The sequence below is a fragment of the Struthio camelus genome, chromosome 3 (genome assembly GCF_040807025.1).
Source record: "Struthio camelus isolate bStrCam1 chromosome 3, bStrCam1.hap1, whole genome shotgun sequence".
NCBI lineage: Eukaryota > Metazoa > Chordata > Aves > Struthioniformes > Struthionidae > Struthio > Struthio camelus.
The window spans coordinates 80465671-80489167 of record NC_090944.1 but is presented as its reverse complement, the minus strand read 5'-3'; the positions used below and the strand labels follow the sequence as shown (position 1 = coordinate 80489167).

General features: G+C 40.1%; 1 protein-coding gene across 1 annotated transcript; it reads left to right on the top strand.

The window, feature by feature from the left end:
• The first annotated feature begins 5537 nt into the window (after positions 1–5537).
• VIP (vasoactive intestinal peptide) lies at positions 5538–22830 on the top strand. The gene is made up of 12 exons (XM_068938683.1): positions 5538–6181; positions 7394–7557; positions 9564–9704; positions 10637–10818; positions 10997–11118; positions 14973–15254; positions 15649–15770; positions 17524–17664; positions 18076–18180; positions 19815–19934; positions 20605–20719; positions 21990–22830. The coding sequence occupies exons 7-12, from the start codon at positions 15658–15660 to the stop codon at positions 21996–21998; spliced, it is 603 nt and encodes a 200-aa protein (XP_068794784.1). The 5' UTR covers positions 5538–6181; positions 7394–7557; positions 9564–9704; positions 10637–10818; positions 10997–11118; positions 14973–15254; positions 15649–15657; the 3' UTR covers positions 21999–22830.
• The last annotated feature ends 667 nt before the right edge of the window (positions 22831–23497 follow it).

Genomic DNA, 23497 nt, shown 5'->3' with positions numbered 1-23497 from the left:
GAGAACACCATTCAAGGGTTAGAAGTAGAAACTGAAACAATTAATATAAGGATCAGATTTTCTTAAAGTAAGAGGAATGAACTATTCTTACACCAAGGTGATCAAGTGATGTAGTAGGTTTTCCACCACTTAAAAGCATTACAAATGTTTCACAAATGATTGTGTTTCCAGATTTCAAATTCTCTGGTTTCCAAGTACTTTCACTTCAATCCACAAATTGTTCGAGCAAATCCTTGCTTTAAGCACATCGGCACTCACTATGTGATTCATGCTTAAATAGACATGTGCACATTTTATTGCATTAGGACCAAAGCACGTTGTATGAATAAATTCCAAATTCAACCATGGGATTCAAGAATCACTTGGTATGCGATATGCAGATTATACTAGCTCATTGTAATAGTCGTATCCAGACTTTTATTTCAATTTTAAAAACTGGAAAGAAGAACTCAATAATTAAAAATGCATTTCTGCAAAAAGATTCAAAACAACTACAGGCAATGAATTAAGCCTCGTAATAATTTTGTATATAATACATCTTTACAGTAAAAGGCAGTGAAAAATAAGATTAAAGGTTGTGCCCAGATTCACGCGTTATTGACGTCTACCAGACGTTATTGGTAGAGCTTTAATCCACCTCCAGATATCCTGACACATTATCCTGAAGTGAACAGAACTCCTTCTTCTTGTGAAGACAAACTCTATTCTATTACTGTCCATGTGCACAAAAGCTATTAGTCCGATTTTAATTTCATACAGAAGACATAACTAAACTGCTGTCTGTATGAGACTGATCATGTTCCACAGCATTTACAAAAGTAGCTTCTGCTGCATTCCTTGACCTTTCCTTACTGAAGAACTTCTGATCACCTATTCAGACAGCTGCTAATTATAATACTTTAACACTCTGAACATACATTATCTTTGACAAATCAAATTTTTAAAGTTCACTTGCAATTTACCATGAAGTTTTTGAGTCATATCAACATCCACTCTTAAGTATAAACTGAAAACTACATTTACTGGAAATATCCACTCACAAACAATATGACACATGCCAGACCCTGACCTATAGGCACTTTATGAAATTAGGTGATGCCTATGATGCAGTACGGCTTCTGGAAAAAAAGAAAGAAAATACTAATTGGAAATTTACCTCTGCCATGTCCAAAGTAGATTAAGGAAAATACTGCTGATAAAACTTCATGGAACAGAGGATGAGAATTCCAGAAATCAGCCTTATTAGCCAGTTTTAAAAATCAGGTAAAATATTTGTATCTTTATTTGGGCATCTTAATGAAAGTGATTTTTCAAAAGAGGTGAATGTTTGGAATTGCTGTATGACTCTGTGAGGAATTATTTATTTAACTTTTTAAACATTAGCAAGGATGACAAGATCCTAATCACTTTTTTTCAGTTGAAATATCAACACTGACTATAATTTCCTTGGTACTTCTCATCCAGCTGGGCTAGACAGTTTTCAGCAGGCCAGAGGGGGACTGCTGCTGCCAAGGGCTCTTCTTGAACTAGTCCATACAAGAAAGGGAAGACTTTTCCTGCTGAATTTTCTGCCCTCTACTGTAGCAGCATTAGCAGTCCCATTGAGGATCTCTGATCCCATTGTGCTAGGTTGGCCGTGCCTGGAAGAATAGCCAATTCTAGAAGAATAGCTTCTACCCCCAGCAATTTACTGTCTGAGGAAGCAATTTGACAGAGAAGTCTGGCTGGCATGTCTCATATCTCCTTTTAGCTTTTATGGAAACTTTTGGCTCCCACTAGATTTCTGACAACGTTACTACATGATGGTGGCCATCGTCTGAAGGGCACGGAGTACACAGTGGGGATATTTCTGTAAGCATGTTGTCTGTCTGCCTCCTCAGTGATGTCACGCGACAGAGACATGCTTTTATCTATTTAGCCACGGAATCAAGTGGTTTTCTTCTGAGGGATGTTAAAGAGCAGTTGCACTATTTTAGAGTAAAGAGATTTTTTAAACAAAAGTAGATTAATCATGAAAGGGATTGTACAGAGTGATGGGCCTGAGATAGCAGGAAATTGGATTCAATGATTTAGGACACAGTTGATGTTTCTGTGACTATGGACAGTACTGAAAGGCACTAGGATGCAAAATCACTCATATCTAGACCAGGACAGACCTACATCAATACTGATCCACTTTATTTTATGGCAGCACTTTGATGACTACACATGCGAGGTGATGGCACCATCCTGTTGCTACTTGACAGGTGTGCACATCACAGCTGGTAGTAACTTACATTCTTTTGTACATGCATGAAGAAGATACCGATGATCAGGCGTGCACTGAAGCAGGACTAATCCTCGGCCTCTAGACTGACCTGTCTAGGATTTGAGTAGAAGCACACTGGAGAGGCACAGAGGCGGCACATTCTCTGCCCATGCTCTGTTCCTATTCTATATCTCCTAGTGATCTTTTAAAGTTATTTTTGGAAAGAGGGAAGAATCTCTTTTAGACTTTTTCTAGAGGGGTTGTAAAATTTTATATTTCTCATTTAGCGCTTCTGTATTTAGTTCAGCATTAAGTTCCAGCTCTCCCTCTCTATGGATAAGTATGATGATAAAAATACACAGGTCTTCACTCTCTCCCTTTCTTTTGTTGTTCTGCCAAGCAATAGAAAAGATGAGTTTGTTATCCAGAGAATCAGTTAGAGGAACTGATTGGGTTGCATAGGATAAGCCCTCCAGCACTAGTTTGCCAGCATCAAAGCACTGTTGTTTTTTTTTTTTCTGTAATCCCTTGGACAGATGTTCTGAAAAGTTGCACACATTTTTTTATCGCTACTTAATGACAGCAAAATTCTTACCAATTGACAATATACTAATTCATGCCACAGATGTTTTGGAACATTCTGGGTAACATGAGACTGACTCTTACACAAATTCCTGCACACTCCAGAATATATTTTGAGTGCTCATATACCCACTAAATAAAATGCTTCCAAGTGTCTAAATGCTCCTAGGCATTGAATTTTGAAAATAAAGTTGAACATTGAATGTATTCCTATGCCATTTAACCATTTTTGAAACTAAGGTTAAGCACTTCAGAATAGGAAATGACCAAGCTAACATGCATGCAGGTATGGCTCAGCCCTTCATTAAATGATCACAAAGTATTTCTCTATGTATATTCTTTGTCTTCATATAGAAGGGCTGGTGGACTAGACTGTTGTGGACTAGAAGTGTAAAAACGTGAAAAAGCCTTATATACAATGCCTAGACTGAGCAGTCTTTGGAAATTTTGTCATTTAGTGAAAACATTGACTATTTGTATTAAATTCTTCATATTTTATTAAGTCTGCCCAAGATGTTATAAATGTCTTGTGTTAAACCCTTGTTTATTATTCTATTAGCATGGATTATGAAGGTTTCCAGTGCAATTAGGATAGCCATATGTTAGCCTCTCTGTGAGGGAAGTCAAACCTGGGCAGTAAGCCATGTTGAAAAGTTCCTCTTCCCTTCTCTCCCAGCTCTCTGAGACATGCTGCGGCTCCTCACAAAGTCCTCGCTAAGTTAGAGTATGGCCAATTTGCCATGATTTTGCAAAGTAGTTCAAAGTGTTAGTGTTTAATCTTCTGACAGCGATCCTGAAAGTGTTTCTCCTAATTCAGTAACGCCTGAGCCCATAACAAGGTACATACTTCTGCACATCTTCTCACAGACATTTTATGAGTACAGAAGGCTCGACATTTAAAAGTATAGTTTTTACTATAACAATCAAAGGTATGGAATGAGAGGGTAAAATAAATGTCTCTTATCTTCTCCTAGAGCCAACATTTCATCCTTCTGTTCAACAGATATCTTTCCACCCCCTTTTAATTTTGTCTTTAAGTATATGTGGAAAGTTCTAAAGTAGAATGACCAGGACAAGATCAGTTCAAAATCTTAATATAACTTCAGGCAACCCACAAGAGTCACATACTGTTTGATAAAGTTTCTGATAAATTCTTAATACTGCACAACATAGAGTCCTAGATATCATCAAGCACATTTAAATATACTTACTAGGATCACAGAAGAAATAAATAAGTGTTCCTCCTTCTTTCATGCCTGTTTGACACGAAACAGGTGATTTAAAAGCTGCTTCCAAGGCTGGGCATTACAAGACATTTAAAAACAGACTGTAAATGTTTCACACACTCTTGTTTAGATTGACATTGTATTCAGAAACTGAGTTACTAGTGATGAAAAACTTTCAGGGCTAACTGTTTGGTTACTATTATATCAAAATAGCAAAGTAAAAAATAGTAAAAAATGTACTGTATTAAATGTTGCTGCTCCTTAGGGGTAGACTTGCAAACAAGGTGTGCTAGCCACACAGTTGACAGTCTTGGTACACAGGCCCAGTCCGGCAAAGCAGACTGGCTTACACTTACCCTTAATACTCTGAATGCTCTGACTGACCATTGACAGTACAATCTATTTTTGCTCTACTAGTGACTACAGTGGGATTGCTCACATGCTTAATAAACCTGCTGAACCAGTATATAATTCCATAAACCACACAATTCCAGTGCCTAATTTAAGAGTATAATTTACACCTACTGAGTGAATTCTGCTTACAGAAAGTTTCCTCTTCGTGAAAATAGATGACCGTTTCCCTCACCTCACCTCCCCAGTGTTTGAGCATGTAAAACGTTCAGTGTGGATGTAAGGAGCACCCTTAGGCAGATACGTGAGGGTCTGACAATGGAGGGCCTGGTGAACCAGTGTTTGGCCATTCCTTTCTATTATTTGACATGAGAACAGGATTAGGAACTCCCGAATCAAACCTTTGTTTGAGTCTCATCATTTCTGTTGTTTGACAGCGGTGGTTTTCACAGAATATCACATCATCTCCTCTCATCTCTCTGGATGACTTTTCTATGAAATAGGATGACAGCAGGAAAGAATAAAAAGTTTTCCAGGGACTCACTCTACTAAAGATCACTTTTGGGCACCATTTAGGGGGGTTTTTTAAAGCTGGCATTAGAAAGCAAAGCTGAGCAAACTGAGCCAATCCAGTACTGGCATAAAAAAGCCAATATCTCCTTTGGCAGCTGAGGCCAGCACTGCAGCAATCTTGCTTCCACTCAAGACTATCTGAAGACAAACTGTCTCCAGCAGGACAAGCTCTTACAGGGTTATAAAAAGATTGTCTCTAGCCTCTATTCTGCCTCTAGAATACGTCAGAAATTGACAAAATGCCTTCTATTCTGATAAATCCTGGGAGACCTTGGTTCTGGTTCAGCCTCATCTTGAGCTGGCTGGGAGGACAAGGCAGGAAGGATTCTGGAATTGTTTTAGTGATTCCTGTTTATGGCCTATTTTCAGATACTTACTTCTGTACGTGGCATGCACGTCCGAGTGATCTTGTAACCTTTCCACTATTAAAGCACTTTTATTTTGGCATCTTTTACTGTGTGCAAGCAGAATGATAAGCCACTTTATAAATATATACAGCTATTTACTGAGTAGTGTGTACACAGCAAATAGCTATAACTAAAAAATGACTAGGCTAAACATTAACAAGTTCTTCAGCTCCTATGCTGACAATCAGTCAGGTTCTCCTTGTTAGAGAGTTGTCAGTTAGGCTGAGAAACACGGGATCTGTTGCCCCTTGGGAAAGGCTAATCCTTGACCTTGCTCAGCCACTGATGCTGGGACCCCAGGTTGTCATAAGGATGGGCTTTTGGAGCCATGATGTTCAGGATGTGGTTCACAGAACAGAAGCCAAGACAGGGCTACAGATCTGGCCTCAGCTCATGCCACCCACTCTCTTGACAAAGTAGCTCTACTATTCTATCTATTTCTTTCAAGATCTGAGAGAAGGGTAAATGTGTTTGATTCAACTATCCTGCTTCCCCTGCACCCCAAAAGGCCTTTTTGAATCCAGTATTCAAAAAGACAAGGCTCATTTAGTGTCTGTAGAAAATCATCTCTCCTTTCGATGTGAAATTCTAGTTATTCTCAAAAACTCCCTGCAGGAATTCTCCCAGGTGAGCTGATGCAGACAGAAGAAACCTGAGAGCATCTCTTGAAACAAGAATGAGGAAGAATGCCTATGGCAAATGAACTTTCCTGCACTTTCCACACCCTGTGTAACATTCAGCTTCTGACTGGTTAACTTGGTTTACCATGACCCTAACCTAAGAAGTTTATGCAGGTAATAGCAAACACCTCTAGCATCATGTCAGTGGCAACAGACACAAAATCAAGAATAAGTCTCAATGGGAAGGTTTTCTAAGTTCAAGTCTGCCAGTCAAACCCTCTATCCTGCCATTATACATTTTGTCAGTATGAAGTTAATTCCACCAACAAGTGCAAATACTACCCCTCTGTGAATCGCTAACACAATCTGCAGTCATGGTTAGTGTTTTGTGTCAGTCATCTCTAGTCTTTCATGTATATCCAATTTGCCAAATTTATAGAATTCTCTACAATGCAAACAGACACCCAGATTGGTTTTCTTGTTGGTAGAAGCAATTTAACCTCAATCACAAAAATGTGCTCTCTGAGTGTTGACCCAGACCAATAAGAAACTAGGAAGACTAGCTCAGTTCATCCATTCCGTATCGCCATTTTAGTTGCTATCAGTCTGGCTGTATCTTTCTGTGGCAGACCACTTAAGTTTGATTTAAACATAGCTTCTCAGCAGGTCACGGTCAATAAAATCCAGTTCTAAGCCAATGAACAATTATTCTGTGAGAGTTGCTCTGAAGCTTAAGTGAGTTAGAGCAATCTGATACTGTTCCTGATGTCTTTTAGAAAAAAATAGTGACATCTATGATTGCACTTGTCCTTTTGAATGTTTAACTGGATATATAATCTCAGGCTAAGTTTTCCTTTAGAAGGATTTACTCCTTTCTTAAATCAAGAATCAAGGCCTTGAAAGAATACCTGTATGAGAACCTTACCAGAAAGCTTCACTTGTGCATCAAGGTCTTATCAATAGCCCAATCAAGTTTTCCTGGAAAAAAAGAAGGAACTTTAAACTGAATTTTGATGTTCTTGCCTGTCATTAAGAAGAGTGTTGAGAGGATATGTTTATGAAAGTAGACCTCCAAAACACTTACGCTCTAGTCCATCCTCATGATGACAAAAAATGCAAAACTATTTTCCACATCCCATACAGATGCTTTGGATATCTAATCATGCCTTTCATGCCCAGTGCTCTAGACACCTTCTAGCTGGATCTAGACCATTTTCAGAAATACCCTGGACTCTCATCTTGTGATATTCTTCTTCTTCTTTTTTTTTTTTTTTTTGAAACGTAACTTCTAACTTTGATATACATTTCCAGGGGATGGAGAAGGGAGTACGACCAATAAATGCAAGTTTGAATAATAGAGTTTCTCATTTGTGTCTTTCCCATGAGCTGTGTTAGCATGACGGAAACTACTGCCAAAGAGTAGCAGATGCACTGGACAACACACTGGAAAATATGGTCACGGAGAAGTTCACTGGAATTCTTGGCATACCCTACAAGAGGATTGGAATCAATACTGAAATATTTCTTGATCAGAACAGAAAATGTCTCAAGTAAGACAAAAAATTGTCTGTGACCTGGTGAGATGGAATTGTACTTAAAGCTCATATGGAGCAGTTGTCTGCTACTACAAAATTAAAAATCTCCAGTCACATGCTGGAAGATTACAGTGGAAATACAGTTATTTTTATTGTGCAGCTGTTGATGTAACGAGGTCATTGATCCAGAGTGCTAAGGAATAAAATTCCCATTTAGATCAATAATTTATAGTCATGCTTTATTACAATTTGAGTATGAAGATTACTGAATTTCAAGTTACTAAGGTCCAGGGCTTAGTTTAAGCTTATCACTAACCAGCAGTTAGCAACATTTCAGTATTATCATTCCATAGAAATGAAAACACTGCATAAGTTGCTTCAGCACCTGTGAATGTTACACTGGTGTAACATATGATAACAGTGCATATGATAGCTATCAAAGGTATTACTCTACCTATTCATTTTTTAATCTTTGTGACAGTCTTCACCGACTCCCAAAATCCTTTAGAATTCTATTAGTATTGGATCTATTTCTGTGCAGTTAATAAAGTGGAATATATTAACTGTGGTGCTGTGTTCACTAGAATATTCTTAATGTTTTAAGCAGGACAAAAGGGATAATGAGCCATTGATGTGTTGACCAAGAAGCCAATTAAACAAGATGTAGGAGTTTATTGTTTATTCTAGTGACCTGTGGAGTTGATAAACTAGTTGATAAACCTTATTGGAACTGTATCTTTCTTGTCTATGAGAACTACATAAAAAAATTGAATTTGAAATAATATTGAAAAGAGTAAATCCAAATTATATAATTTATTAAGGAAGATAAACTAATAGGTTGATAATTTCTTCTCAGTGGCTCCTTCATGGGAACTAAGTATGAATATAGATTTTCTCAGGCATAATAATGTACATTAGGCTTAGAGCAGTGTTCAAAGACAGCACGTTGCACTATGGCCTTTATACACATGGACAATTTTAGAAAACTTCTCTCAGCTCTTTTTTCAAGAAGACAATAGTGGTAATTGCTTGAGACTGAAGCATTTTTAGTTCGTTTCTGCCTTAACTTTTAAATTGTTGCTTTTTTCAGCTCAGTAAACAAAGAACTTGTGATGCTTAGGTCAGTTCAAGGGATAAAGTTATCCTGACACAATTAGCATCTTTAAGATGTGCCTTCCAACCAGACTGGTGGAGATTTTTCTGTATCCTAAGATGTTATGTCTGCTCTTGCAAGCTCCTAGGCACTGCAATAGTAGCAAATTCACTAGGAAATAAAGAAACAATTTGGCCATGTGCACACTCTAGAACCAGGATTTTGTACTATGCACAGGAAATAGTGTATACGCAAATCAAATCAATAGTATATACACAGTCCTTTCATCACAGATGTTATGGTACGCATCACATCCAAGATTTCAATCATACAATTATAAATCTGTAAGTGGACCAAATTCTTAAGTACTTTTTTTTCCCCCTCAGTCAGTACAGAAAGCAGGCAGGAAGGCAAAAATGACTTTTAACAACTCAACTCTGGGGATGTGCTTCCAGCCAGGAGCATCATTATCTTCTCAGATTGTCCAGGCTTTTGATGAACTTACAGCCACACTCCATAAGGTTGGTGGCAACAGTGAATCAGGCTAACATAAGGTGCCTTGGGCATGTTTGCTCCCAGGCTTACTTTCTGGCTTTTGAGCTCCACTGAGGCAGGTTTTACTTTTATCAGGTAACCTAAAGGGATTCCAGAGGGATTTCCATTTTATACAGTTAGAGGCAAAAGGACTTCTGTAAGGTATTACATAGTACAGGTAGCAGTCAGGAAAGCATGAGAAAAATGTAGGCATGCAGATTTGAAAGGCACTTCTTAATATCTGGATCTAAACTTACATATGTTATTATATTGCTAAAATTAAAGTGATTTCTCAAAGGTTCACTGTACAAAATCCAGTGCTGTATGGAAAAGTCTTAACTTATTCAAAAAACTTCAAAACACTATGAAAGCAAAATGTGTTGTTTTGATTTAGCTGCAAATGGATGGGAAGCTGACTCTGAATGCTGTAGCATCTTGAAGACATACGTTCTTGACCTTTACAGAGACAATTTTAAATTTGCAGAGAAGAGGGATAGGCTGGGGCAGCTGCAGGAGGAGGCAACACATACTTCTGGTAAATGAGAGTATCATCTTGATCCTTTGCTGAAGGTGAAGATCACAACAGTGATGATAGGAATAGGATATATTTCAGATAGCTTGTTAAAAACAAAGAACTCCCAACACGACCAAATCACAAACCACTCTGCCTTCCTAACAAGCTTTGTATTACCACTCTGTTTTCCAGGGTTGAGGTGAATGAAATCATTGAAGTAGGTTAGGCTGAACCATTAAAGGCTGATTCTGTAGAAAGAAAAGCAGAAGTATTAAACCATTGTTAAAGTTTAAATAATTACGGATCTTAACAGGGAATGAGTGCAGAAGATGTGTGTCTGGTACTGTGAGAGGATGATGACAAAAACATCGCATTCTCACCAAAAAATGGGAATGAGTTTGGACTGAAGCTTCTAGGACAGCCATATACCATGAACAGGATCAACATGGAAGTAGTTCAAGCAGATGCCAATCAGCATACACACTAGCGAAAGAACTATCCCAAACAGTTTTGGGTCTTTGTGAGAAGCTGAGGCTGAACTTGGGGTAAGGAGTGGAGGATATGAAAACACAGAGTTAAACCACAAGCAGTAATACTTTTCCTAGACGGCATGATAGACAAGGGAAAAGGACACTTGGGAATACTACTGGGGTCAGCAGCTCTCCTGCTTTTGCTCACCATGCTATCCACTGGGAAGTTTTAATCAAGTATCATCAATATGTTAAAGGCAGAGGAGTTTGTGTTAACAATATGTCAACACATACTAATGCAAGAGGTGGAAGCACGGCTGCGGATTATGGGCATAATCCAAGTGCTGTAGTGGTTTTGAATGCTGTCCTAATTGTTAACCCACTCAGAGTCATCAGGCAAAGGTATCGTCTAGAACAGGAGAGACTTGTACAACAGTGTTGTACATAGCAGGCATATTTGCTATTATGCTTTACTTATTCTAGGAGTTTAATCCAGTTACTGACTGAACTCTGAGGAGCCACACTTTTGACTTGAGAACAGGGCTCAGGACTGGGGAGAGAGGAAATGAAGGCTCTCCTGTTCCACCTGCATGACCCCGTTGTGGCCTGCTAACAGAGCAGACAAACACTCCTCCCTTGAATGTTTCTGCTGCAGGAGGGGAGTCGTGAGTATTCAATTATAAGATATTTGTCTGTGTTTTATTCTATTTACTATCACTTTTCTGAGTCTGCATTAGTCAATTGACTAAAGCTAAAGGTACAATGGAATGAGGATTGTGCAGTTGAAATGAAACTTATCTGAAAGAAAGACTGATTGGCTTTCTCTTTATTTCTCTTTGGAAGCGTTCAGAGATAGCTGCAGAGAGAACTGGGATGGCTGGAACAAGTTTCAGCAAGCGACCCCATCCATTTTTCCGACCAGGTGGTATTGAGGAATATAAATGTTTGTGGGAGAGTGGGACCAAGTAAGTTAACAGGATGCTGAGAGGATAAACTGGAGTATTAATCATGGCACTGAAGGATTAGAGAAGGGCAGATAACTCATGACGTTTTATCGAGTTTTTTTTTCACTCTTATTGTACAGTTTCTTGACATCTCTTCTATTGTATCTTTTGCGGAAGTCAGAAAAGTTGTTCTGTTAGCAGCTGAAGAGTAGTGCTCCATCAATCTGCTCTATAAGCTCTAACAATCATGGATCAATGTAATATGGCTGTGGGATCAAAGGTACAGTTTCTGAACTCATCCACAGGAACATGAGCTGTAATGCACAAGGGAGATTCTGAGAATCCAATGACTTGTGATACAGAGCTCATGAGTCAGTAGACGTTTCCTTGTCTTATATTATATGCAAGCCCTAAAACAACGGTCTTTTATTCTTTTTTTTTCTCTTTTTTTTTCAAAGTGAAAGTATATTTTATTGCTGATGTAATTTCTCTCTTTAAAATATAATTACATGATATAACTGGTAAATGCTCATGTCCTCAGTGAAACTAAGCAGATTTCCCTCATCTAAGGATTTGTCTCTAACAGTTTTTTAGTCCACAATTTCACTGGTTTTATATGCTAAAAATAATAATCAAATCTAACAAACAAACCTGAAAACTTACACATCTCTTTTCCCAGAACGATGTAGCTATTTCAGGTCATACTGGATTTGTATATACGTCACACACATTTTCACACAAATGGTGAGATAAGCTTTCAGACAAGCTTCTGCTGTTTGCTCAGTCTTGTTAAATGGGGTTTCCATCATTCCCAAATATTGCCCATTTTATGATTATAACCCTGTTTCACTTAAGTCAAAAGATAAAGAAAATAAAGTAAAGGGGAAGAGTAGCCAAAAGATGCTTAATAACATAGACCAAAGATAAAAAGGTCAGTCAATGGAGAGCTGTAGTGTTATGCAACAGGATTCCTGGGACAGCCACTGCAAAATACTTGCCTTCCCCAAAGTTGCCTGTGCCCAAATACTATCCTGGAGAAGCTTCCAAGTGCTACTGTTGTCCAGGTGATGCTTCTTTGAAATGGTAGAGTTTTTGTCCGTAGAAGATGGCAGGAGTTACAACCCTAAAACTATCAGTCAACCTAAATCTTAGAGGGCTCACTCAGGACTCCTACAGTAAGGGGCTTTACCTCCAGATGTCTCTTTATAAAGACTTTTTTTTCTTTTTAGTGACTTGCTCTCATCAAAACATCTCCAAATGATGTGGAAGTATGTGGGGATTCAGCAAAAAAACTCTGTGAAAGTGAAAGAGTAGAATTTGGATTGCCAGCCTCAACATTTCTCAGTTGTCCCCAAAAGACCTCCCTTGGTGAAAGCCCTCTTGAGAAATGGGAGGGAGGACTAAGGAGAAAGGAGGAGGCAGCATCTGTTGCTCTTCAGCTCATTGTGGCTTGCTTCAAGAGCAGGAGAGGTTGAGTGCAGCATGGTCTTGAAGGGAAATACAGTCAATTGTTAGTGCAATCGAAAAGTGCTTGGGAGATTTGGATTATCCCAAAGCTCCAGCAGAGATTTCCTGTATAGAAGAATTCACTTAACCTCTCTGTGACTCAGTTTCCCATCTGTAGAATAGGGAAAAGAAGGTGCTGCAAGAATAAAAACACTAAAGATTGCTCAGATCGTTAAAGAGGCTCTGGAGAGGAGAGTTCTTTCAGGAGTTCTGCCACCTCTAGAGATGTTCTAGTGGGCCATCTTACCCATCCCTAACACCATGTTACTTCCTTGTCCAATCTGGTTTACTAACTGTGAAAAGGCTAAACAAAGCTATGACAAATCAGATTTACCAGTAATGGTAAATAAGTGCCGATTAAAAAGTGATTCTCCAACTGTTGTTGGCAGTGCAGTTCAGTTTCTCAAGGCACTGCAGCCTCCTATACAGCACATACACAGCGACTAACAGCAGACATCTCAGTAGCCCACACATCCCCTCCTCACTCCCAGCGGGACGACACTCCCGCTTCCCTGGCTCAGCTAGCCAAGATATGCCGAGTGAGAACTTTTCTCCTCCCTCTCTGGTCCCGGTCACAGACTGCGCTCTGGTTTTTCCCGTACTGGAGCGCAGCCCCCACATGCAGCATCCTCTGGGGGAGGCAGGTGCTGCGCAGCAGTGGAGCCAGGGCGCGGGGTCGGGGTGCGGGGAGCCGCTCTGGCTCCAGTCCCGCGGCCACCGGCGCACAGTGCCCCCTCGCCCTCCCGTGCGTGAGAAACCTCTGCCAGCCCTGTCCACCACTCGAGGCAAAGCAGCTGCGGGCTTTGCAGCTCCAGAGCAGCACATCTTTGTGCAGCTCTTAAACATGCCACCCACAAGCCAGATTTCTCCACTTCTCTCCTTTCAAGCACTTCGGTTAAGCTCATCTAACTTTACCAGCTCTAGCATGCAGCACAACGCCTGTAAACCCTAGCTGGGATATTTGTGAGGAAAGACTGACTAGGAGCGAGGGCAATTCGGTGCTACTGATGCTCATCTTGCCATACCAGAGCAGAATTGCTTCTTCGACCTCGAGTCATGTAGTAACAAGGGGAAAATTTCCTGAAATTAGACTACTGCAGGAACTCTGGTTTTAGTCACAGCTGTCATCCGAGAAACAAATTTCCAGGCATTTTTAATCTAATTCACTTAATTTTTATGTAACTGAATTAGAAAATGTGATTAAGCATCACAGAATCTTTGCTGTTGAGCCTGCCTAACCTTTGGTGAAATATGAAACAGAGAAACTTATTAGAAGTAAGGGGAAATGGTGAAATCGTTTGCATGGATTTTGTACAGTGGTTACCTACTGAGTAGGAGACTAGAGATATGAAAAAGCTCAAGCAGAAACAGAAAGAAATAAGTATAATGACCTTTGTAGCTGAAATTAGTTCTTGCTGTGATTCGTTGGTGTTTCAGGGCTGGGTCAGGCCCAGAGCAGGTGCTTGCAGGAACACCCCTACCCTGGCGGCACAGTCCGTGGGTCCCATGCCTTGTTTCCCCGTGTTTCTTTCCCTTCGTGCCCACTGATCTCTCTGAGGCAGGAAAAACTCCAAGGCGAAAGCCGAAGGCTTGAAAGTAAATGATGCTCCTTTGCTGTGGCAGTGATTCCAACCCCGAGGTCTAGGCGTGAGACAAATTTGGATGAGCTAGCCCGCTCCGTGCTCATTGCTCTTCTGGGCGCTGAGTTGAAAAGGAGCTGCAGCCTCAGTCCCGGCACTGCCAGCGCAGCCTGTAACACCAGTTGGGTTAGCTGAACTGTTAACAAGCACCTAGAGTTTCAGTAACTTGGGACTGGCGGTGGGGGGGGGAGGGGGGGCTGGTTTGTTTCCCATGAACACATACATTTCAAATGGAAAAGCCACGGCTGTTAAACACCCTACGACGATCTAGAAACCAAACTAGCTCATCGAAAGATTTTGTCTTTTAGTCCTACTCCTCAGTTTACCCGCCGTGTGCTTAGGCGGTGCACCGCGGCGGGCTGGCCAGGGGCTTTGCAAGAGCCCGGGGGGCTCCGAGCTGGGACGGCGATGAGCCGGGGACCGAGAGGCACCGGCAGAGCCCGAAAACACCGGCGAGCCGCTCCGCAGCGAGGCACCCCGGCAGCGCAGCCACCTCCCCTGCCGGCTGCCCTGCCTGCGGGCCGGGGGCAGCTGCGCCCCCCCGCAGCCGGATGCTCCCCTTCTGCCTTGCGAGGCGGAACCGGCGCCGCCGACGGAGCCTTGCTCCCGCAAAACTCACTCATTAATATAAATCAAATAACGGGGGGAGGGGGGGAGGAGGGGGGGGGAGGGAGGGAGAAGTAGGGTGCGCGGCTGCTCATGAATTAAATATAAGTCTCTGTCCTGCAGAAAGCGACCATGCCCTAGGGACGGGTGACGTCTCTCCAGTAACGTGATTGCTTCTTCGGAAGCAGAAACGTGTAAACGCTATAAAACGCGGCGGCGCGACGGGCAGCTCAGAGCGTGCGGCGGGACGGAGCTCTCCTCTTCTTCCTCGTCCTCCTCTTCCTCCGCCGCCGCCCCGTGAGCCGCGCAGCCGGACAGGGCGCAGGCCGCGGCTCCCCCCGCCTCCCGCAGCAGCGCAGCGCCCCGCGCCCGCCGAGCCAGCCCCACCGACGGACTAGCGGCTCCGTGAGTAACTTTGCCTCCACTGCCGCCGCGGGAAAAGGCGGCAACTCCCCCGCCGCTGAGCAGGGTCTGTCCCCCTCTCCTGCACCCCGGCCCTTTAGGAAAGGCGCTCCAGCCGTCGGATCGCCGAGAGCCGCTCTGACTGCCCAGGATAGCAGCGGGGGTGGTGGTGGTGGGGAACCCTTCTTTTTTAACAATTAAAAAAGACAGATAATAATAAGGTTATTATTATGTAATAATAATATATATTATTATATGCGCACCGGGCCGGGGCTCGCCCGCAGCCCGGCGACCTGCCAGCTCCCCGCGTCCCCTCGGCTAAGCCCTGGGCTCCGGCGGGGGCCGGGGCCCGGGGCCCGGGGCTCGGGCGGTGACGGCTGCGCTCTTCCCTCCGCAGGTGGCGGCCATGGAGCACCGCGGCGCCTCCCCGCTCCTCCTCGCCCTCGCCCTGCTGAGCGCGCTCTGCTGGCGGGCCCGGGCGCTGCCCCCGCGGGGGGCCGCCTTCCCCGCCGTGCCGCGGTAAGGGCCGCGCCGCTCCGCGCCGCGCTCCCTGCGGGGCCGGCCCGCTGCGCCGGCCCGCCGCCGAGAAGTTCAGGGCGTCGCTCTCTTGTTGTGCTCTTCCAACCCGCGAGTACTTTCTTTCAGCCAGGGCCAGCGTTCCCGGTGGATGCCAATTAACTGGGTGTTGGCTCCTTTGCCCAGGCTCGATGGGACCCCGCGAGGCCCTCGAGTCCAAATCTCTGCTCCGAGGCTTTTGCCTAGCCTGACCCAACAGGTGTCCGGCTGACCTGTTCCTCAAAAGCCTCACAACGCTCACGGTCACCAGCAGCAGCGCTCCCCACAAAAGCTGGATGCCTCTGACCACCCTGTATATAAATGACGTGAAAGATGTATGTTAAAAGGTGCTCCAGGGCATGATGGATGTCTGTCAAAACAGCCTTGGCTTTTCTTGGAGGCAAGCTCCTTTATCTCCCAGTTCAGCTAGGTGGATGCTCTGTATTTCTTTTCAGAAGCTTACACATACACAGGCAAAATTGAGCATATTAAAAATTTCCAAATTGTTAATGAGGGAAAGTGATTTGTATGCATTAATGTGTAGTTTTGGTATAAAGGAACTGCTACATACTTTGAATTGTTTGCATTTTTATTATTTGTATTAGTTGTCTACATAAATGAAATCAGATGGCATCAAGAGTCCTTCTACATTTAGGAAGTGTGAAAATAATATAGGAATACAGCATAATGGTTTATTTTCAAAAGGTGTGACTTGGATTGGTTTAATTTACACTGCAATAACTTTACAGTTTTCACCCAGCCAAAACCTTATATGCCTCAAATATATGCATAGTGCTAGTAATAATAGCTCTCATTCATCCGTAATGGCTGTAAATGTACAATGACAATAGTCTTTCCTAGTGTTGGTGTATGCTTTTTGTGTACCATCATCACATGCAGTGGTTTACCATTGAGATAGGAGGCTAGTGTTTTCCACAGAATGCAAAAGCAACTAGAAGAAACATCTGATGCCAAACTACTGCTATGCAGTAATATTGTCCTTGATAAAATATTACATATTGATATTGTAGGAAACACACCATTAAGAAACAAGTCTATGAGAATGTGAAGTATTAAATTAGTTTATACAGAGCAGTTGTTGTGATACATTTTAAAAGGTTAATTATGAGCAGTTATTAAATTGCAACTAGCAAATTAATTTAAATCATTAGAGATATATGCCTGTGCTTCATATTTTATTTGAAGTTCTAGAGGGTCTATTTACTTTCCTATAGCAAAGGCCTAAGAACCATTTCATGCTTTCTTTCAGTGTCCTTTTTAGGTCTTAATTGGAAGGTAAGTACTTCACAGACGCTATTTTTGCTTTGCATGGGAGGAGGGGTGCAATTTCATCCATCGTTTATATAAAACATGTTATTATGAAAAGCTTAACAGTTGTCACTTGAGTTATAATTGCCATAGGTTATGCACTCTTCATTGGAATTAATTATCTGCAGTAACAATACATTTCTAGAACATATTCATTAGAGAGCAAGAAGACCTGTTATGTCAGTTACTCTACTGTATCACTCAGTAGGAATTTTACCTGAAAATGATTGTTGTAGAATTTTTATCTAGACTACTTTAACATCTCTTACAGATTAAAGAAGAATGTAGATGTACATTTTGACACAAACCTGAATGTAAGCTGAAGTGAAACAGACAATGCTGCATATCCTCAGCTAACTGTATTTTTCATGGTTTTCTTCTCCAATAGATTGGGAAGCAGAATGCCATTTGATGGAGCCAGTGAACCTGACCATGCCCGTGGGTCACTAAAGTCTGAATCAGACATTTTGCAGAACACACTACCTGAAAATGAGAAATTCTATTTTGATCTGTCCAGAATTATTGATAGGTGAGTTTTTTGTTATCATAAGTACTAATGATGATATATTGCTTGAATTATGCCAAAAATAGAGAATGCTTTTACAACACTTAGTTCAATCACACTTTCAGATTGTCAGAGATGTAGGAAAGGAAGAACAGGTTACAAATAAAACACATGGCCTGTGGTTGAATATTGATAGCAATAGGGATGTCCTCAGAGAAGCTAATTGTACTTCCATTCTGACATGACGAGTGCATTCACTTCCAAGGAAGGGCTAAAAAGTATATTGTGAAAATCTAGAAGTTGTTTTATGAAGTTAGCTTAATTTTTCATGTGCAAAAGGTAACTTAAGGAAAGCAGCATGTTGACAAAATGAAAGTTGAAAATAAATTATATGACCCAGGTTGCATTGTAGAGTTTATTTATTGTCCATTTCAGAAATGCAAGGCATGCTGATGGAATTTTCACCAGTGTCTACAGCCATCTTTTGGCTAAAGTTGCTGTGAAGAGATATCTGCATTCGCTTATTAGAAAACGAGTTAGGTGAGGTGGCACTTACATTAGGTAGAGTCTTTTCCTAGCTGGCTTCATTGGCAGTTTTTTACCCTTCTGTACCTAATTTCTCATTTTTGCAATTTAGAGATAAAGAAAGAGAAACTAATATAATAATGGGGGAACTGAAAATCCTATATAACAACTAAGTGGTATTTGTTATTAAATGAATTCGTGACTCTCTATTTCTGTACAGCTATGAGGAGTAAAGCAGCAGACACTGCACACAGTTCTGATAATAAATAGTGGCAATATCACAGTGATAATCTGGCCAATTTGCTTTTTTTAATGTAATGGCTTAGTTAAATTGTACATTCCGGTGGTCTCTATGCTAGCTTGGTGAATGAATGGCAAAAAGTAATACAAGATGATTGATTATTCAGTACTTAAATATTAAAACAGGAGGACACTGAATGAAATTAACATACAATTGATTTAAAGTGACAAAAAAAGAGGAATTATTTTTTCTGCTGTAGAACTTATTGCCAGAGCACTTTGGGAGATCTGTGTTACAGAAAGATGCAAAAAACAGAGAGGTATTCATAGACAAGGGTCCAGATGCAGCTTTGGGACCAGGAATCCCATAAACTAATGATTGCAGGATGCTAGGAAGAATCACTATGTGCTTCCCTTGTTTTTATATCCCTAAGCAGCAGCTACTGGACACTCTTGGGAACAGACTAACAGGATACTTTGGTCTGACCCAGTATGACGGTTCTTATGAATGTCTACTTCGTATTCTCAAAAGCTGAATGAAAATTAGGTCTTCCATTTTTACCCATTTATCTGAAGGCTGCCTTTGTCTCTCAGCAGTTTCTAAGCTTTTATATCAATACTGCCTTTGTTCCCAAACATATAGGACCAATTTCTCATCTGCTCTAAATTAATGTAGATCATTAAAGCGGAACACACTAGCTGAAGGTTCCCAAGATCATGCATGGACAAATATGACTCTAAGTTTGGATTTCAGAAGGTGTATTTTGTCTTCTGATACTTCCTTAAAACAAACATTTGCAGCTAAATATTTGATGTTGCACTTTAAATTTTTTCAGAGGCAGGCTCTGTCCTCACTGAGTTCAATGGGAAAGACGACCAGGGCCTTAAAGTGTGAGCTTTAGGTGTGCACCTTGGTATCATACTAAAATATATTTGCACAAATAGAAGAAATCAGATTACAATAAATTTATTAGAAAGAGTAACCTAGGCTATGAGAACACATAGGAGGAAATCATGAAATCCACACTCCACCATTTGATCACGCAAAATTCCTATGGCCCAAACTCTGGAATTCTTTTAATAACATTTGCATGGTTCCTGACAAAGTTGTCTAGGAGAAAGAAGTCGGTGGAAGGTTTTTCCAAAGGACTGAATGCAGATCCTTAGAATCTGATGCTTGTTATTAAAATGCATAGTAGACAATGGCAGCAGAGTGACTTCTTTTCAAGGGAAGAAAGAAAGTTCCGAAGTCATAGATGGAAATGAAAGCTGTAATGAAAATTTGATTTTATTTAGCTAGTGAACATTGTAAAGTTTGTTTCACTCATTTTAATACTATCCTCTTTTACATTGATTGTGTATTTATCACATTGTGTGTTTATTTATTTTTAATTGTTATATATTGCTAGCTCCCAGGACAGTCCAGTCAAACGCCACTCTGATGCTGTCTTCACTGACAACTACAGCCGCTTTCGAAAGCAAATGGCCGTGAAGAAATACTTAAACTCAGTTTTAACTGGAAAAAGAAGGTATTACAAGAAAGCAAATATGTATACTTTCCATACTTGTATCGTATTAAGACAGAAAAATTTATAACCACATACTTCTACAGAAAGGACAAGCAAAAGACAAGGAACATTAATTACCTTATAACATAGTTTATAATACAGTTTTAAAATACAGACCGCATTTTCTTCCAGACTAGAACAGGCATCATAATCAGATTAGAGTGAGAGAATAAAGAGGAGACTTAGCATCTGAAAATGTTAAAAAGCTTCTGACATATTCTTAAAATGCCTTTATTTATAGCAAGCCTCTTAAGGAAGAATCCACAGAGCTATGGAACACGAACAACAATTTTATAAGGAAAACACACTATTTGTTCAAAATTTACCTTTGAGCAAATAGTTAAAATGAACATTTAGAACTCCTAGAAAGAAGACGATATGTCCTAATCCGTATAGGCGAAAAGTGTCAGTATATGTTTTTGAAGGGCATATATTCTGTTGTAGTCTCACTCATTGAGACCACTGCTTTTTGCTTTTAAATATGATGTCTTTACAAGTGTTAGACATGTAATTCAAAATACTTCTATGTAAGTGTAATGAAAGATGCAATTGCTGCAGTTAGAACAAGGCTTTGTTCACTTGCCTGCTTTTTCTTCTGAAGTTAATAAAATTTGTTTGTGATCCGCAACAGCCAAGAAGAGCTAAACCCTGCTAAACTTCGAGATGAAGCAGAACTTCTTGAACCTTCCTTTTCAGAAAACTATGATGATGTTTCTGTAGATGAGCTGCTGAGCCGCCTCCCACTGGTATGTCCAGATTTATTTTACCCTTGGTATCTGTTAGTTAACTTTACCCATCAAATGAGATTAACCATACATGAAATGTGGCCTCTCAGAAAAGCGGAGTCTTCTTGGAGAAAGCTATGTTCCGTGGAACACTGTGTTTCTGTAGGGATTGTATCTGAATATAATAATCATTTTAATAAGAATAATTAAGTGATCCCCTGATTGCTGTTACTGAAAATTCCTAATTAAATTGAACTGTTAATAATGCACCTATTGTGTTCACTGCAGCATAAAATCCAAATTGACTCATTTTTAATTATAAAGATTATTATTTCTTCGGAGAACAGTCCCTCTACTTCACAGGACTTTCAGGGGCATAAAATTGAAAGGGTAATACAGAAGTGAATCAGACCGGATATTCTTGAAAGTGTATTATAAAATTAATGATAAGGTGTTTTTTGGTATTCAGTTGTATCTGAATTACAAGTAAGAAAAAAGTACACTCTTGAAAGTAATATTTGGAAGAAAGCACCCCCCTACATTTCTTCACGTTGTTGATTCCTTCAGGGACCAAAAGAAAATGCTCTTTTTCTTCCCACAAATGTGATAGTTTCTCTAAAGATCCAAAAGATTAGAAAGGACATAAACTGCTTATGCTTCAAGGAATAAAACAACTTATAAGTGATGGGATTCAGGAAATAAATATTCTTTCTAGGTAGATTATTCAAAAAATACCTGCTTCTGAATTTTTTACCTTCTAAAACTTCTGTCATTGACTAAATAAGAGAGGATACTGGCCCAGTGGGTCAATGGTCTGTTCCTGGAAATATTTTTATTCCTTTCTTTTTTGATGGACCTTACTGATGATCCAGATTTCCTATAAGTGAATCTTTTCATCAGTATTGATAGCTATTGGTCACTTTATCACAAATGCCAGATTGTTGATGTGGTATGTATTGAGCAACCTGAATTCAGGTGTCCGTTTCAAGAACACAGTCACTTTCATTGCGGGCTGTTCTGCACCGTGGGCCAACGTGCAGTAACATTTTGCCTAGCCCTTCAGTCCTTCCTGAGCCTGCAAACACTGGCTGCTGGGTGTAGCACACATTAAACTCTTGTGAATAGCTCTACCTTCACCAATGGGGGTTGCTCATATTTACCAGTCCCCAGCACAGCGAAGGATTTTGGCAAGCCTTGGGTCTTGTCTACATCTTGTCTGCATTTATGTTTCATGTTGCAACCAGCTATGAAAATGACTATTCTAAAAACACTTTTCTCCTTTGCTTTTCAGGACCTCTGAAGGACACCTGGTAAAGTCTATGACAAGAACAAGTTATTTTTGAGTTCCACATAGTATTTCAAAGAGCTGACTTTAGTCATCAAACCAGAACAAATATGTTTGTGAAGTGAAAGTTGTGATATATTTGTTTCTTATGTAATAAAAGTTGATATTTACATTGTAAATATTACCCTAGAGTTCTCTACTGAAAGCTGTACATATGGATGCCAGCTTAACTCATGAGACGTGTGTAAGTCCCATATGCTGTAAATCCTTTACTTCAATAAATTCATTTGAAAATGAGTGTGCAGCTGAAGAGAGCCCATCATTACTAATTAATTGGCTCATTTTAGGTGCAGTACAACTTTAGATAAACCTATTTGATCAAATGGATAATTTTCCAGATTACTTCATACAAGTATAAAAGCATGAGGAAAAGAATGTGTTAAGCATGTACAAATTGCATTACAAAGATCTCTGAAGGTTGCTCCTGAGCAAAAGGGTATGCTTTTCTAGCAGCTTGCCAGAGAATTAGAGGAAATGAAAAAACATTGCAGAATATTTGATCTTTGACAGAATCTTTCCTTTTTCTTTCACATTTTTAATATATCACAATATACAAATTCTATTAAAACCATTAAAATGTATCCTTTACTTTTAATGATGTTTTGGATGCTCTGGAGCTGCCAAAGCATGCACGGAAGAATGCTATCCCTTGATTTGTTTGATGTCTAAAGTCATTGGTTATTCTACATTTGATTGTCAGTAGCTTTGATGATGAAACTATTCCTTATATATAAAATAGATCTGAAGACACTTTACTATTTTTTCAGAATGAATGTAACTTACAAAATATGCAGACAATAAATCATTTTATTATCACTGCAAACTATTACTGGTTTGAGTCAATGTATAGTTACTTGGAATAGTAGTGGTCCCTAGTTAAGTGCTATCCCTACTATATTAGCAGTGGAAAATAGTATTACTGAGCTGCTGTGTACTATATATACTGTTTAGCTATATTAAAAAGACAAAGCAAGTAAGTCTTCTAAAATAATCCTTATTACTTTAGCTTTGTATCATCATATCATAGTATGAAACTGGAAATGTGCAGCTGATTCATTGCTATTGTGAATCAGAATCTTGTTGTATTTTATTAAAATTATAGGTTTAACCAGTTAGATCACTTGCTGGAGAAATATTTATTGTTTTAAGGACTCATTGTTCCACTGCAGTAAGGAAAGTGCATGGTATTGCATGTACTACTTATGAAACACATATTCATGTGTGATACCAGCCATGACCCTCCTATGATTTCTCCCCCACCCTGAAAGAACCAAAATTTGGTGGAAGTAGAAAAACTTCTCAGACCGACTTAGAAAATTCAATTTGGAATTTCAAGTATATTTATATGTCATAGATAGGATCATATTCCTACCACAGCAGGTGATGAAATTCATTTATTGTCAGGCACAGACTGGACTTTCACTTATAAGTTTACTGTTCCTATTTAGAAGGAA

Bases quoted from the DNA above. Each gene is read 5' to 3' on its own strand.
- VIP (XM_068938683.1), top strand. From the start codon at position 15,658: ATGGAGCACCGCGGCGCCTCCCCGCTCCTCCTCGCCCTCGCCCTGCTG. The intron at 18,181-19,814 runs GTGAGGTGGCAC...ATATATTGCTAG, and splicing joins CTTATTAGAAAACGAGTTAG to CTCCCAGGACAGTCCAGTCA. The intron at 19,935-20,604 runs GTATTACAAGAA...GATCCGCAACAG, and splicing joins GTTTTAACTGGAAAAAGAAG to CCAAGAAGAGCTAAACCCTG.